This window comes from Mustelus asterias, chromosome 9, assembly GCF_964213995.1.
Source record: "Mustelus asterias chromosome 9, sMusAst1.hap1.1, whole genome shotgun sequence".
Taxonomy (NCBI): Eukaryota; Metazoa; Chordata; class Chondrichthyes; order Carcharhiniformes; family Triakidae; genus Mustelus; species Mustelus asterias.
Window position 1 is genome coordinate 36,593,991 of NC_135809.1, and position 13,850 is coordinate 36,607,840.

Genomic DNA, 13,850 nt, shown 5'->3' on the forward strand with positions numbered 1-13,850 from the left:
TGTTAGGATATTTAGTCTGCTCAGCTTGGGTACCTGCTGCTACAGAGTGAGTGACCTGCCACTGGAGTCTAGTTTGCCACTCACCGTTCAAAATGTTATCAGGTCATTGGACCTCTTACTTGCTCCATTGGCAGAAACAGTTGCAACTTTATCAGTACTTCTTTCATCATCACCCCTTTTTTCTTCGTTTGCGACATCCTCAGTGACATTCAGTCTTTCAGAGACAAGGGTAACTTTTTTGAAAGGACTTAATCGGGCAGGACAACTTGACCTTTGTCCTTTTGGTGACACCATGGCTGCTGACTTCTGCTGCCTCCTCCAATCATATTCTTTTGGTATTTTGTGGGTGGAGTGGGGGGCTCGGTTGGTGGTTTATTCTGCCCAAGGCTGAGGAACAGAATTTCCCACCTCTCAGCAACAGCCTCGTCAGTAACTCGAGGGAGACATTGGGAAAATTGTGAGGCTGTTCATGGTCATCTGCCCACACCAACATCCCCGATCTTGCCCCCGTGTAGCCGTGTGCTAAATGAACAGCAGGTTCAGTCATGCCTGTCTTTTCAAATGGTTCATGACCAACTTCCAGGCTCTGCTTGGGGCCACTAACTGGACGCCCAGTTCAACCTCAGACCAATTACCTTGTTTGTATTTCCAGCACTGTGCTGGGATTTGGAAATGATCCAAGCACCAGATTCATGACCCCGATTGAAAGTACATCCCCTCATTGCGATATGATACTGCTTTAAAGTGTGATAGGACCAGTAACTCTGAGGTATGAGAGAATCGATCATTCAGAAAGGGAATAAGGTAAAGAGCGAGGAAAGACCGAGGAAAACAAAAATGAAAAACAATTCACGTTTGTTTATTTATTATTGTCACAAGTAGGCTTACATTAACACTGCAACTAATTTACTGTGAAAATCCCCTGGTCGTCACACTCCGGCGCCTGTTTGGGTCATTCTCTATTCGGTGTACCCAAACAATATTCATTATTGTTCACTATAATTCCCAGTATCTTTAGTTTCTGTTTCTATAAGAAAATATTTGGGAAACTTTTTTTCTCTCTTTTAAAAAAATGCTTGTTTTCTTGCCATTTATTTCCCTCCCTTCCCTACCTGCAAACTCTGTGCTCTTTGCCCGTCTTATCTAATTGACAATTATTGGTATGGCTTTTGCTTAGTTAATTCAGCACAGCCCGGGTGTTCAAGCTGGGGCCCTCCTGCATATGTGGCTTATTTATTTTCAAACACATCAAAACTATCATTTCATCATCCGTAACTAAAGTAACCCAAGGCTTGTCAGTTCCCTTTTTGTGCACAGCTTCAACTCGGTTCAGCAAATAATTCTTCATTAAAATGGCTACCCGGAGTTATAATCCTTTGCTGTATTTTTTCAGGAAGTAACGCTGCTTGCCAGCCTCCGCTCACAAGTAGCCAGAGAAATACCACCACTGAAGAAATTTGTCTCTACTTCATCAGAAATCACTGCAGCTTTAAAGGTATCTGTAAAATTACTCAAACTTTGCCATGAATGGTGACATTCTGTGAGACAGTTTCACTGGTTAGTTTTTCTCCTTGTCATGGCATTTGTTTTTACTCATTTATTTTATACTCTTGCTGAACTTATCTTATATTTCCTTCACAGCGAGCAGTTCCAACTAAGAAGACAGTTTCATAAAGTGGAGACACAATAAAGTTCAGTAGTTTCCCTCATAGATTCTGGATCCTGCAGCACACTGGTGTGAAGTAGAATCGTTTCCTCTGGGTCGAGTGTATCTTTCTTGATCCAGATCCAGTCATAAAGAACAGTGATGCATTTCATTCCCTGTATTTACCTATCACCCCCTCCCCGCTGCAACCCCATTAGCAAAGATCGACCAAAAATGACATTGTAAATTGGCAAATGTTCAAAATCACATGGAAGTGCATGATGCACCATCAATCAAGCAAAGGCTAGTTTGTATGCAAGACAAATAGGCTTTTATTAACAAGAACTTGGAGCCATCCCTGTCGGAGATCTGGTCCGTACTAAAGGCTAGGGGGAGGAGCCATTGCCTTTATACCCGGACCAGGGGGAGGAGTCTTGGGCGGAGCCGGCAGGGATGTGCCACATATACAGATAATAATAGATACTAACGAACAGTGGTTAACCACAACAGATAACAGCTAACAGTGGTTTACCACAGTGCAGTTGTTTGTCTATTGGCTTTGGAACTGATCCTGCAGCATGAATGAAACAGTATCTACCAACCTGACAGTCCCTGAGTATAATATAAAACCAGTTCTGTAACTAGAAGAGAGCCTAAAACAGTACACTTAAAATAAGGCAAATTGAAGACTGATGTCTCCATTGATGGAGAAGATGTCCCGAGAGGATTAGTGCTCAATAGCTGTTGACCTGTGGTAATTAGTTGCAATCCACAAAGGGTGGCTTTTATGAGGTGTGCCCTGTCTGGTCGGTAGAAGTGCGGCTTGCATTCCGCGCAGACCTGGCAATTTCGAGTTATAGACTTAACATCCTCAACAGAGTAGGGCTCTAATGAAGTGAAAAAACCTGGTGACCCCCCAGGTGGCAGAGGTCGTTGTGGAGAGCCTGTAACCGGTCCACATGCGCTCTGGCGCATGTTCCACGGGACAGGGCGTCAGGTGGCTCATTGAGCTTCCCGGGCCGATACAAGATATCGTAATTGTAGGTGGAGAGTTCGATTCTCCACCGCAATATCTTATCGTTCTTGATCTTGCCCCGCTGCGTATTGTTGAACATGAAGGCAACGGATCGTTGGTCCATGAGTGGGGTGAACCATTTACCAGCTAAATAGTGGCGCCAGTGCCGTACAGCTTCCACTATGGCTTGGGCCTCCTTTTCGACAGAGGAGTGTCGAATTTCGGGGCCTTGGAGGGTTCGTGAAAAGAAGGCCACGGGTCTGCCCGCCTGGTTAAGGGTGGCGGCTAGGGCGAAGTCAGACGCATCGCTCTCCACTTGGAATGGGATGGATTCGTCTATAGCGTGCATCGTGGCCTTCGCGATGTCAGCTTTGATGCGGTCGAAGGCCAGACGGGCCTCTGCCATCAGGGGAAAAGTGGTGGATTTTATGAGCGGACGGGCTTTATCCGCATAGTTGGGGACCCACTGTGCATAGTACGAGAAGAAACCCAGGCATCTTCTCAGTGCTTTGAGGCTAGTGGGGAGGGGAAGTTCCAGGAGGGGACGCATATGGTCGGGATCAGGGCCGATGACCCCATTCTCCACTACGTACCCGAGGATGGCGAGGCGGCGTGTACGGAATACGCACTTCTCCTTATTGTAGGTCAGGTTAAGGAGGCTAGCCGTGTGCAGGAATCTGTGGAGGTTGGCATCCTGCTGATCATGGCCGCAGTTGGTGACGTTATCCAGGTACAGGAAGGTGGCCCGCAGCCCGTTCTGGTCTACCATTCGGTCCATTTCACGCTGGAAAACCGAGACCCCGTTGATGATGCCAAAAGGGACACTAAGGAAGTGGTAAAGGCGACCATCTGCTCGTATATTGGCAGATCGGGAGCTGGTGGTATGCCGACTTCAAGTCAATGGATACAGTGGAGAACACTCGATATTGTGCAATCTGATTGACCATGTCAGATATGCAGGGAAGAGGGTATGCGTCCAGCTGCATGTATCGATTAATGGTCTGACTGTAGTCAATGACCATTCTGTGTTTCTCCCCAGTCTTAACGACTACCACTTGTGCTCTCCAGGGCTGGTACTGGCCTGGATGATCCCTTCCTTGAGAAGCCGCTGGACTTTCGGACCTGATAAAGGCCCTGTCTCCAGCACTATACCGCCTGCTCTTAGTGGCGATGGGCTTGCAGTCAGGAGTGAGATTCGCAAACAAGGAGGGAGGGGCGATTTTAAGGGTCGAGAGACTGCAGGTGGTGCACGGTGGGCAATTTAGACGCTGCTGATTGCAGACGAAGAGTGGGGGAAAAGGCCCATTATACAGTATAGTGACACTCTTCAGATGGATCATGAAATCTAGCCCCAGGAGTACTGCAGCGCACAGATGTGGCAGCACGAGGAGCCTGAAGTCCTTGTATACTGTGCTCCGCACCTTCAGGGTCACCACGCAGTACCCGAGGACATTTACAGAGCGGGACTGCGATGCCATGGAGATCGTTTGCTTGACGGGCCGCACGGAAAGGGCGTATCGGCTCACCGTATCAGGGTGAATGAAGCTCTCCGTACTCCCACTGTCAAACAAACAATGCTCCCTGTGCCTGTTTACCTCGATGTCCATCATGGACTTGGCAAGTCGGTGAGGCTTGGACTGGTCCAGGGTAATCGACGCCACCGTTGGATCTTGCAGATAGTCATAGGGGGCTGATGAGGTAGGAGACGGCAGTCCCTGCTGGTCGCTCGCGGCTGAAGTCATCCAAGATGGCGGCCCCCGTGGGTCGCCAGCGGCCGATGATGTCATCCAAGATGGCGGCACCCACGGGTTGCACGCGGCCGGAGTCATCCAAGATGGCGCCCCCCGCAGGTCGCACGCAGCCGGGGTCGTCCAAGATGGCGGCCCCCGCGGGTCGCACGCGGCCGGGGTCATCCAAGATGGTGGCCCCCGCGAGTCACACGCGTCGCTTGTGGGTTTGGAGAGGGACTTACGGCAGACTTTGGCATAGTGTCCCTTCTTCCCACATGCGGAGCAGAACGACTCCCTCGCCGGGCAGCGTTGTCGGGGGTGCTTACCCAGGCCGCAAAAGTAGCAGTTCGGGCCTCCAGAGGCTGCTGCAGCGGTCAGATCACCGGTGAGACGTGGCGTGGCGTAGGTCTGTGGCCCTCCCGAGTACAGGAGTAGTGACGGCTGCGGTGTCCATGATGTGCCCACGTGGTCAGGTGAGTAGGCCTCGAGATATTGGGAGATCACCTCTAAAGATTCGGCCAGTTCCACCGTTTTCTTTTAAGTCCAGCGCACCCTGTTCCAGGAGCCGTTGTCGGACATAGGTCGTCCCGATGCCCGTGACAAAGGCATCTCTGATTAAGTCCTCTGTGTATTGGATGGCAGTCACAGTCTTGCAGTTGCAGTTCCGGCCAAGCAGTCAAAACGCGCGCAGGAATTGGTCAACCGATTCTCTTGGCTGCCGTCTGCGCGTAGCTAGGAGATGTCTCGCGTAGACTTCATTAGGCCGTTTGTTATACTGGCCCTTTAAAAGTTCGATGACGTCCTTCTAATTTTCTGCGTCCCGAATCGTAGAATATACTACGTCGCTTACCCGGCCGTGGAGCACTCGTAGTTTGTCGGCATCCGAACAGACAACAGCGGAGGCGACGATGTAGTCTTCGAAGCATTTCAGCCAATGATCAAACGTGTTTGACGCTCCTACAGTTTGAGGATCCAGATTCAATCTGTCGGGTTTTAACAGCTGCTCCATTTTAAAATCTTGTTAATAAAATTGATGCACCATCAATCAAGCAAAGACTAGTTTGTATGCAAGACAAGTAGGCTTTTATTAACAAGAACTTGGACCCATCCCTGTCGGAGATCTGGTCCGTACTAAAGGCTAGGGGGAGGAGCCATTGCCTTTATACCCGGACCAGGGGGAGGAGTCTTGGGCGGAGCCGGCAGGGATGTGCCACATATACAGATAATAACAGATACTAACGAACAGTGGTTAACCACAACAGATAACAGCTAACAGTGGTTTACCACAGTGCAGTTGTTTGTCTATTGGCTTTGGAACTGATCCTGCAGCATGAATGAAACAGTATCTACCAACCTGACAGTCCCTGAGTATAATATAAAACCAGTTCTGTAACCAGAAGAGAGCCTAAAACAGTACACTTAAAATAAGGCAAATTGAAGACAGATGTCTCCACTGATGGAGAAGATGTCCCGAGAGGATTAGTGCTCAATAGCTGTTGACCTGTGGTAATTAGTTGCAATCCACAAAGGACCACATAGACATCTCTCACCATTAGAAAGAAACACATTAATTATATAGCTTATACCACCTCACATCAAGCCTGGGACAAGATAAGCCTCCATGAACTATTACAGCCAGTATGGGAATTGAACCAATGCTGCTGGCATTCTTCTGCACCATACTGTAGCCAACTGAGTTAACTGACCCCCACATGGTACACGTGCTACATACAATATTGAATTGATAATTCAATTTGGCTGTTAAGTTGCCATGTGGAGTGAGATGAATGAAATGTGGTGCAGTTGCAAACTCATCCCTGCATAAGCTAATGTCAAATCTATGCATTACAAATCTAATATCTGAATACAGTTAATATAGATAAGGAAATCAAACATTATGCATAAACATTATGTGGGCGGCACGGTGGCACAGTGGTTAGCATTGCTGCCTCACAGCACCAGGGATCCGGGTTCAATTCCGCCCTCCGTCTGTGTGGAGTTTGCACATTCTCCCCATGTTTGCGTGGGTTTCGTCCAGGTGCTCCGGTTTCCTCCCACAGTTTAAAGATGTGCTGGTTAGGTTGATTGGCCATGCTAAATTGACTCTCGTATCAGGGGGATTAGCAGGATAAACATGTGGGGTTACGGGAATAGGGCCTGGGAGGGATTGTGGTCGGTGCAGACTCGATGGGCCGAATGGCCTCCTTCTGCACTGCAGGGATTGTATTGTATTGTATCAGATGTTATTCATCCATGCCTTTGGTTAACTCCAGACTTGATTATTCTAATGTACCCTTCCCACATGAGATTTATGCATCACCCCTGTGCTTGCTGCCCTACAATGAGTTCTGGTTAAACCATGCCTCGATTACAAAGTTCTCATTCTTGTTTTCAAAGCCCTCCATGGCTTGGCCCCGCCATATTTCTGTAATCTGCTTTAGCCCTACAACAGCCTGAGATAACTGTGCTCCTCTAATGCAAGCCTTTTGAGTGTCCCTAATTTTAATCTCTGGGCCCCTGATCTTTGGAATTCACCTAGACCATACGCCAGGAGAGTTTGGAAGGAATTGTCTGCACTCAGGAACTAAGAAACTCCCTTATTCTCCTTTTCAAAAAAAACATACATATCATGGACAGTAGGGAAGGGATCGGGATTTCAGTCGTTCTCTCTCACTCTGTCTATAACAATGTTATTCAGTTTATTGTGTTCTGAAGTACACAAACTGACAGCAGGTATATAAAAATCTGGAACCTATTTGAATGTGTATCCTTTGGATTAATTCCCTGAGCTAACCAGTTTTGTTTTCACATGCTAAGCTCAAGATCACAGGTTAATACGGATAAGGAAAGCCATGCAGTCCCCTTTAATTATCTCTCTGGAGAAATCCTAACCCCGCACACACTTGTATCATGCAGTTATTCGCTCTATAGTTTCAGGGCTTTTCTTTAAGTGGCAGCTTTCCCTCTCAGAGATGATGTTTGTGCCCTGGTCATTAACACTGTGTTAAGCATAACCTGGTGTAGCTCAGGAACCCTACTCTGGCATGGCAGTCTCTGCCTCATTCATTTCAGAGGAAGACATTGGACTGAGAAGGTGCACAATTTACTGAACTCTGCTTTCTCTGGACCCTCTATTCAGCCAGCAGAGCTTTTCCTTCTAAACAGTCAGCCTCCAAAGACTAATAACTACATACATATTTTATATTTTTACAGATAAGTGCATTCGGATTCACTTCAGTCTTCCCTACAGGTGGCAGGTGTGCAAGGGAACATGGCAGGATTTCCCAAACATGGAAAAGATTGAAATGGAATTCTGTGACCCAAACAATATCACCAGGTATCTTTCTAATGTCAGAAATATTTGTAATATATACTAATACAATACATCATATTGCAGTGTTTATGGGCTGAAGAATGGAATTAATGAAATTAGAGAGCACTGTAAATCACTCACCCTCTTAATTTTAATTTTAAGCTAATTCCAAATCCTATCTAAAATTACTTGAACGGTCTTATGATTGGAGTCTGCTCTCTGGGATATTGGAGTCCGTTGTCTGGAGTATCAGAGTCTGCTGTCTGGGATATCGGAGTCCGCTCTCTGGGGTATCGGCGCCTGCTCTCTGGGGTATCGGAGTCTGCTGTCTGGGGTATCGGTGTCTGCTCTCTGGGGTAGTGGCCTCTCCCAGTAGCCAAGCCCTCAGCTGAGGGTGACCCTCGAACCTCTGATACCCCAAAGAGCAGACACCGATACCTCAGAGAGCAGACACCCAGACTCTGATACCCCAGAAAGCAGACACCGATACCCAAAAGAGCAGTCTCCTACATCCCAAAGAGCAGACTGTCTTAACACATAGGGCAGACTCTCTGACCATTGACAATGGACTTGCGTCCCACCAACGATGGACATGGTGACCCCCACTGTGAGTTAAGCTAGTGACACCTGACAGCTGCCCTCCTTTTTCACCTAACCACCCTTGCGCTGCTCAGTTGCCACGGTCCTCTTGGGCTCCCTGATGCTCAGTGGAGACAGCGGAGCTGACCTCCTACCTCCCTCTCAGTGGCCATGATGCCTGGTTCCCATTGTTGAAGAGCAGTAGTGATTCGTGCCAGCGTGACATCGCAGCTGGTGGGTGGGAAGATTCGTTGAGGGTGGAAGATGTGATGTTAACCCCACTAAGTATATGATAATGATTAAATTTCGTGCAAATCAGGTTTGCTCCTTCTTGGGCGTGAACCTGATCACATCATCGGAGAGGGGCTGAGAAGATTGCGATCAGAAATCTCGCTGGTGCAAATCCCGACTTTGGCCTCCCACAAGATTAAGCGGCCATTATGGGATTTACACCTGGGGCTAACGGGGTCACAAGATTGTGCCCTGTGCGTTTTTAGAAATCAATTTCACCCAATTCAACCTACATACTGCAATGATTTAGCTAATGTCACACAGTGAGCCAGTATTAGTGTAACGCATTGATGCACAAAAAGGCATTCAGGTTAAGAAACTGTCTTCTGGAAAAGAATTATTGTCACACAGTGTTCGGATAAATACTGAAATGTTGGTTTTGGTTTAATTTTAATTATTAAAAAGACCTGTATGTAAAGTATATATAGAGGAAAGACTACCCTTACATCAGGAACACAGGAAAAATGAACATGGAATATTTGATCATCTCCATCGGTATTTCTTCCTGTACCTAGCAGTTCTTTCACAGATTCCTGGCTGTACAAGAATCTCTTGCTGAGATTACTGTTCCACAGATCCATTACTCTGTCAGGAAAAATACATTCTAATTTCTAGTCTAAGGATAGAATTAATATTAAAATCTATGTCTATCAATTCTGTGTTCAAAAGTGCACCTATATTTGTCAATGTCTGCCGATATATTAGTGATCTGAATGGTATTTCTTGAAGTTTTCCTCTCCAAATTGTTTTATCAGCTCGGGACCTACTCCCGTTAACTTTGAGACAATGATGTGTGGGTCTCACCAGGTGAGGCGTCTCTCCACTGCACCCTCAGTTACTAAACCTCCACACTACATCCTGACTACTGAATGGCTGTGGTACATGAAGGATATGTTTGGAAAATGGACTCAGTATGAAAATCAAGTAAGTTTCATGGTCCTTTTCCTTCCTGGGATCTTGGCCAACAAAGAGCAATCCTTGGAATTCTGTATAATGAATCAACAGCCTTAATCCGTGCAAATTGTAAATATGGGGCTAATCTGCTCGGTCAGAATGCTGACATTGCATCAAGAATAAACACCTTTAGGTGAGGAGAGAAGAAAACTGGAGAGAGAGAATAAATATTGTTTTAAAATGTTTTTAAGAGTAATGGAGTTCCCTCCGATGACCTGGTCAATATTTGTTCCTCAAGTAAGATCACAAAACAGATTATCTGATCATTATCACATTGCTTTGTGGTGGTGTTTGCTGTGTGCAAGATGGCTGCCGCGTTTCCTACATTACAGCAATGACCACACTTCAAGAGTACTTCATTGGCTGTGAAACATTTTGAGACATTTGGTGGTCATGAAAAGTGCTATATAAATGAAAGCTATTTTATCTTTAAGAAAATGTCTGATGCAATTTGAAACCTTTTAAAGTTTTTTTTCAATAATGAAGTGCAGAAGAATGGATAATTTATGTTTCCTTTGTTACGATTCCCATAATCCCAAAATATACAATCAATCTTCCAGTTATTAGCTGAAGGAATGACCTGACAAGATTTTGTAGCAGGAAATCCATTGCTTAAATAACATTACTTTCTTTTTGTAGGCAACTGTACTTTAACTATGGAAAGTGATATTCCTCTTGTAAACTTATCATCCATCTTACTCTCCATGTCTTTTTAGCAAACAGTCCACAGTTACTCTCAGTTTCTCCTGGGTTCATGTATCCCTTTTCGCTGAGTAGTAACTTCAAGTGACCGTTTCCAGGCACCTCCCTATTTTTTTAAGAGAATTTCTTAAACCCATCAGTGACAGTAATGTCTGTTCCGATGATTCTCATGCCAGGATGAATCTCCCGGAATCCTCAGATGGCTGCAAGATGTGTCTGTTTGACAAGAGACTGTCTCCTCCCAGCATCCGGTTTTGATTGTTTCTGTGTGCTGACCACCCAGAACCTCTGCTGTCTGCCTGTAGGGAAGCTTCCACAGCCTTCAGCTTCTTTTAATTGTATGCATGCTCAGACGACATTCCTTTTTTACTTCCAATATGCATGACCTCACATTTTTTGTTCAATTGCAGCAGCTGCTTCGTACCCATTCCGCTGTCCTGTATATATTCTCCTGAAGTCTTTTACAGTACTTTTCACTTTTTCTTTGCTTTTCCCATCCCAAAGCAGGGTGAAATCACTTTGAGTGCCCAATTTTACTGGTGCAGGAAATGTTTGTCTTGTAAATAATCCGTGATATCCATATGTAGCAGGAAATCCATTGCTTAAAGCAGTTATTTTACTGGAGCATTGTGTGAGATAATTTTCTATCTACATGCATGTTTAACACACCACAGTGACCGACTCAGTTTTAAAGGCAATGTCACATTCTGCTAACACAGCTTTGTCCATGAGCATTGGGTGCTGCATCGCTGACCTGGGCACACAATCCTCCAAGGTTGAAGAGCTGCAATTCATGGGAGGGACACTGAGTAGGCAGAAATCTCACTCACCTTGCCAGAATTCAGCAGGTCCCTAAAATGCTTGTAGCACAACACACAGGTTCATCCCTCACACCTGCAGAATCTCAATCTAAACCCTCTTGGTCATGAGCAGGATGTCTAGGTCATAGTGGTTGAAGCATTGTGCTGGTATTTCCCAGCTCTTCTGTCTGCTTCCTGGTTCAGCTTCATGGCACTGGAGTAGATGAAGTACCTGGGTCAGTTTGTATTTGTGTTGTGTGTCATTAGTTTGATAGGATGAAATGATAGTGAGAGAATGTTGTCTTGTGGTCTGCATCCCACATGATGTGTTTGCCATGTGAAGGTTTTCTGCTCTCACTGTTGCTGTACGAGTCCCAGAGCGGCTTTTGCTGACACTACACAGAAAAGTAGTAAGGGAACAGGCCCCTTTAGGGGTACACATGTCTTCGGGTCTTGTAAGACTGGCAATTGCCAGGGGATTGCTCAGTGTTTGCCCTCCTTTGCTGAGGTTATAGAGAGAAATGTTGTGTGAGGGTTTGTGGAGCTGAGGTCTGAGTTTGGGGTACAGCCCTTGACTGGGCTGCTGTGCCCCACTTATAGAGCTGTGCTATAGTCTGCTGCCTGCTCACTTGGCAGTGTGCAACCACTTGCAGGAGTTTGTAGAGAAAGGCTGGCCTCACAGAATCCTCAGAACTAGATGTTCACAGGCAGCAGATCAGGACAGCAGTGGACCATGCAATGGGTTGGGAGTTTACTAAAGGTTCCTTCCTACTGGGCCAACTTTTACAGCAAAACAATCTATCAGCTCCACATGTAAGTGTTCACAGGTCAAAGTTCAGCCAATTGTTCAAGCAGCCTTGCCAGGTTCTTCAAGAAACTTCTTCCAAATCCTCCAGCATCAAGATGGAGCAGAGGCAAACCTTTTATTGATCCTGAGTTTGGGTGGATCTGCTTCTGTACCCAATAATGTTCTTGCTGCGAATTGCACCTTTGTGCTGACACGGGAGGTGGAGACCTCAACTCTAGCCCGCCCTCAACTCTCCACCATGAAAATAGTGACTGCTCGTCAGGAGGCAGGACCGTATCATCAGGAAAACTCCTGATTCCTACCTCCAAAATGAAAATCCAGCCCCTTATGCCTGAGGTCAAATTATCTATGTATGATCACGTCTCAAGGAGTAGAGCTGCATCCATCCTTGCTCTGAAATATATTGGCTGGCAGCATGTAGAGGGAAGCCTGTGTCGCCAGAGCTCAACCTTTTCAACTGTTGAGAGCATCAGGATTTTCAGAAACCAGAATATTAAGTCAACAAGCACCAGGCTTCTTCACAGATCGCAATTCCAAACTTCTCATTAAATCCAGCAATTTGTACTCTCTCCAGAGGTGTGTCTGGTTGTTTCTTGAACCCATTTATACTGTCTGCTTCCATGACTGCTCCTACTAACTTGTGTTACTGTCTACAACCCAATGTGTAAAAAAGGCTCTGTCTGGCTTCCCTTCTTATTCTTATCATCCTATGGTTTAGCTTGCATCCACGGATATTTAAACCTTTTACCATTGAGTGCAATTACCGCAGATCATCTTTGTCAATTCCCTCCCATACTTGAAACCATCATCATTATCCATCATTGGCTTGCGTCACCTTCTTTTATAACTTAAAAGATTAGACGCCAAAGTTGCTCAAGTTTGCTCACTTCTCTACCCTTTCAAGAGCAAAAGTACTAATTGGTATGTTGGTAAGGTTTGCTTTGTAGAAGAATAAGACTTCATGAGCAGAAAGTCTAACCATCAAGTTGGCATATTTGACAGGATCAAGTGCATGTTACATCCACAGACCTGGAGAATGTCTATTTGGCCAATAACAATGCTGAAGTGAATATTGGAGAATTCAATGAAATATTAAGCTTTAAAGGTACAGTCAGTTCATATAACATTTTCAAATATTATGTGAAACAATTTGTACGTTTGAATTTCATGGTAACTGTAGAGGAGTAAATTGGGACACTTTTCAGCTCTGCATGTTCTGGTATGCAATGGAGAGAATTATAATACCTCAAGATCAAGGGGTGGGGGAATATAGGGACAGGAATAGACCATGTAGCCACAAGGGTCTGTTCAGAAATTCAGTGAGATGATGTCTGATCTGAAATCTATCTTCATGGATAATCCTTGAGTATTTGTTTTTTAATTTAGCTCCTAGTTTCTGCTACTCTCCTAAACCGGGCCTCTTCTTTACTCTTCCCTATATTGTTGGTCAATTGCTTGTTTTCCATCACCTGAATTTTCAGTCACATCCACATCTTACACAAAGGAATCAACAGATTTTTCAATGATTTTGTTTTCAGATCTTAAAAAGGAAAATAAAGAATTGAGGATGTTTGTTCTTCTGGCCATCCATAGATAAAACAAGTCATGTAAAGGAGTTCACAAATATAGAAAGAGTAACAGGTGTACAAGATTATGAGGGGCATGGACAGAGTGGATAAAGAGAAGCTGTTCCCCTGAGTTGAAGGGTCAGTCACGAGGGGACATAGGTTCAGGGTGAGGGACAGGAGGTTTGGGGGGATGTGAGGAAAAACGTTTTTACCCAGGGGATGGTGACGGCTGAATGTGCTGCCTGAAGGGTGGTCTCATATCCTTTAAAAAGTACCTGGGTGAGCACTTGGCACACCATAACATTCAAGGCTATGGGACAAGTGCTGGTAAATTGAATTAGGTAGGAGGTCAGGTGTTTTTCGCATGTTGGGACAAACTTAAGGGGCTGAAGGGCCTCTTCTGCGCTGTATAATTCTATGATTCTACGTTTGTTTGATCTTCACT

The 13,850-nt window shown here is 45.5% G+C and overlaps 1 protein-coding gene across 1 annotated transcript in view; it reads left to right on the forward strand.

Annotated features, from left to right (window-relative positions):
- LOC144499101 (protein mono-ADP-ribosyltransferase PARP12-like) overlaps window positions 1-13,850 on the forward strand; it is a 65,784-nt gene that overhangs the window by 20,048 nt on the left and 31,886 nt on the right. The window contains exons 4-7 of the mRNA XM_078221178.1: window positions 1,394-1,495; window positions 7,604-7,727; window positions 9,329-9,497; window positions 12,840-12,942. Of these exons, the coding sequence (XP_078077304.1) occupies window positions 1,394-1,495; window positions 7,604-7,727; window positions 9,329-9,497; window positions 12,840-12,942 (498 nt within the window). The remainder of the gene's footprint in view (window positions 1-1,393; window positions 1,496-7,603; window positions 7,728-9,328; window positions 9,498-12,839; window positions 12,943-13,850) is intronic.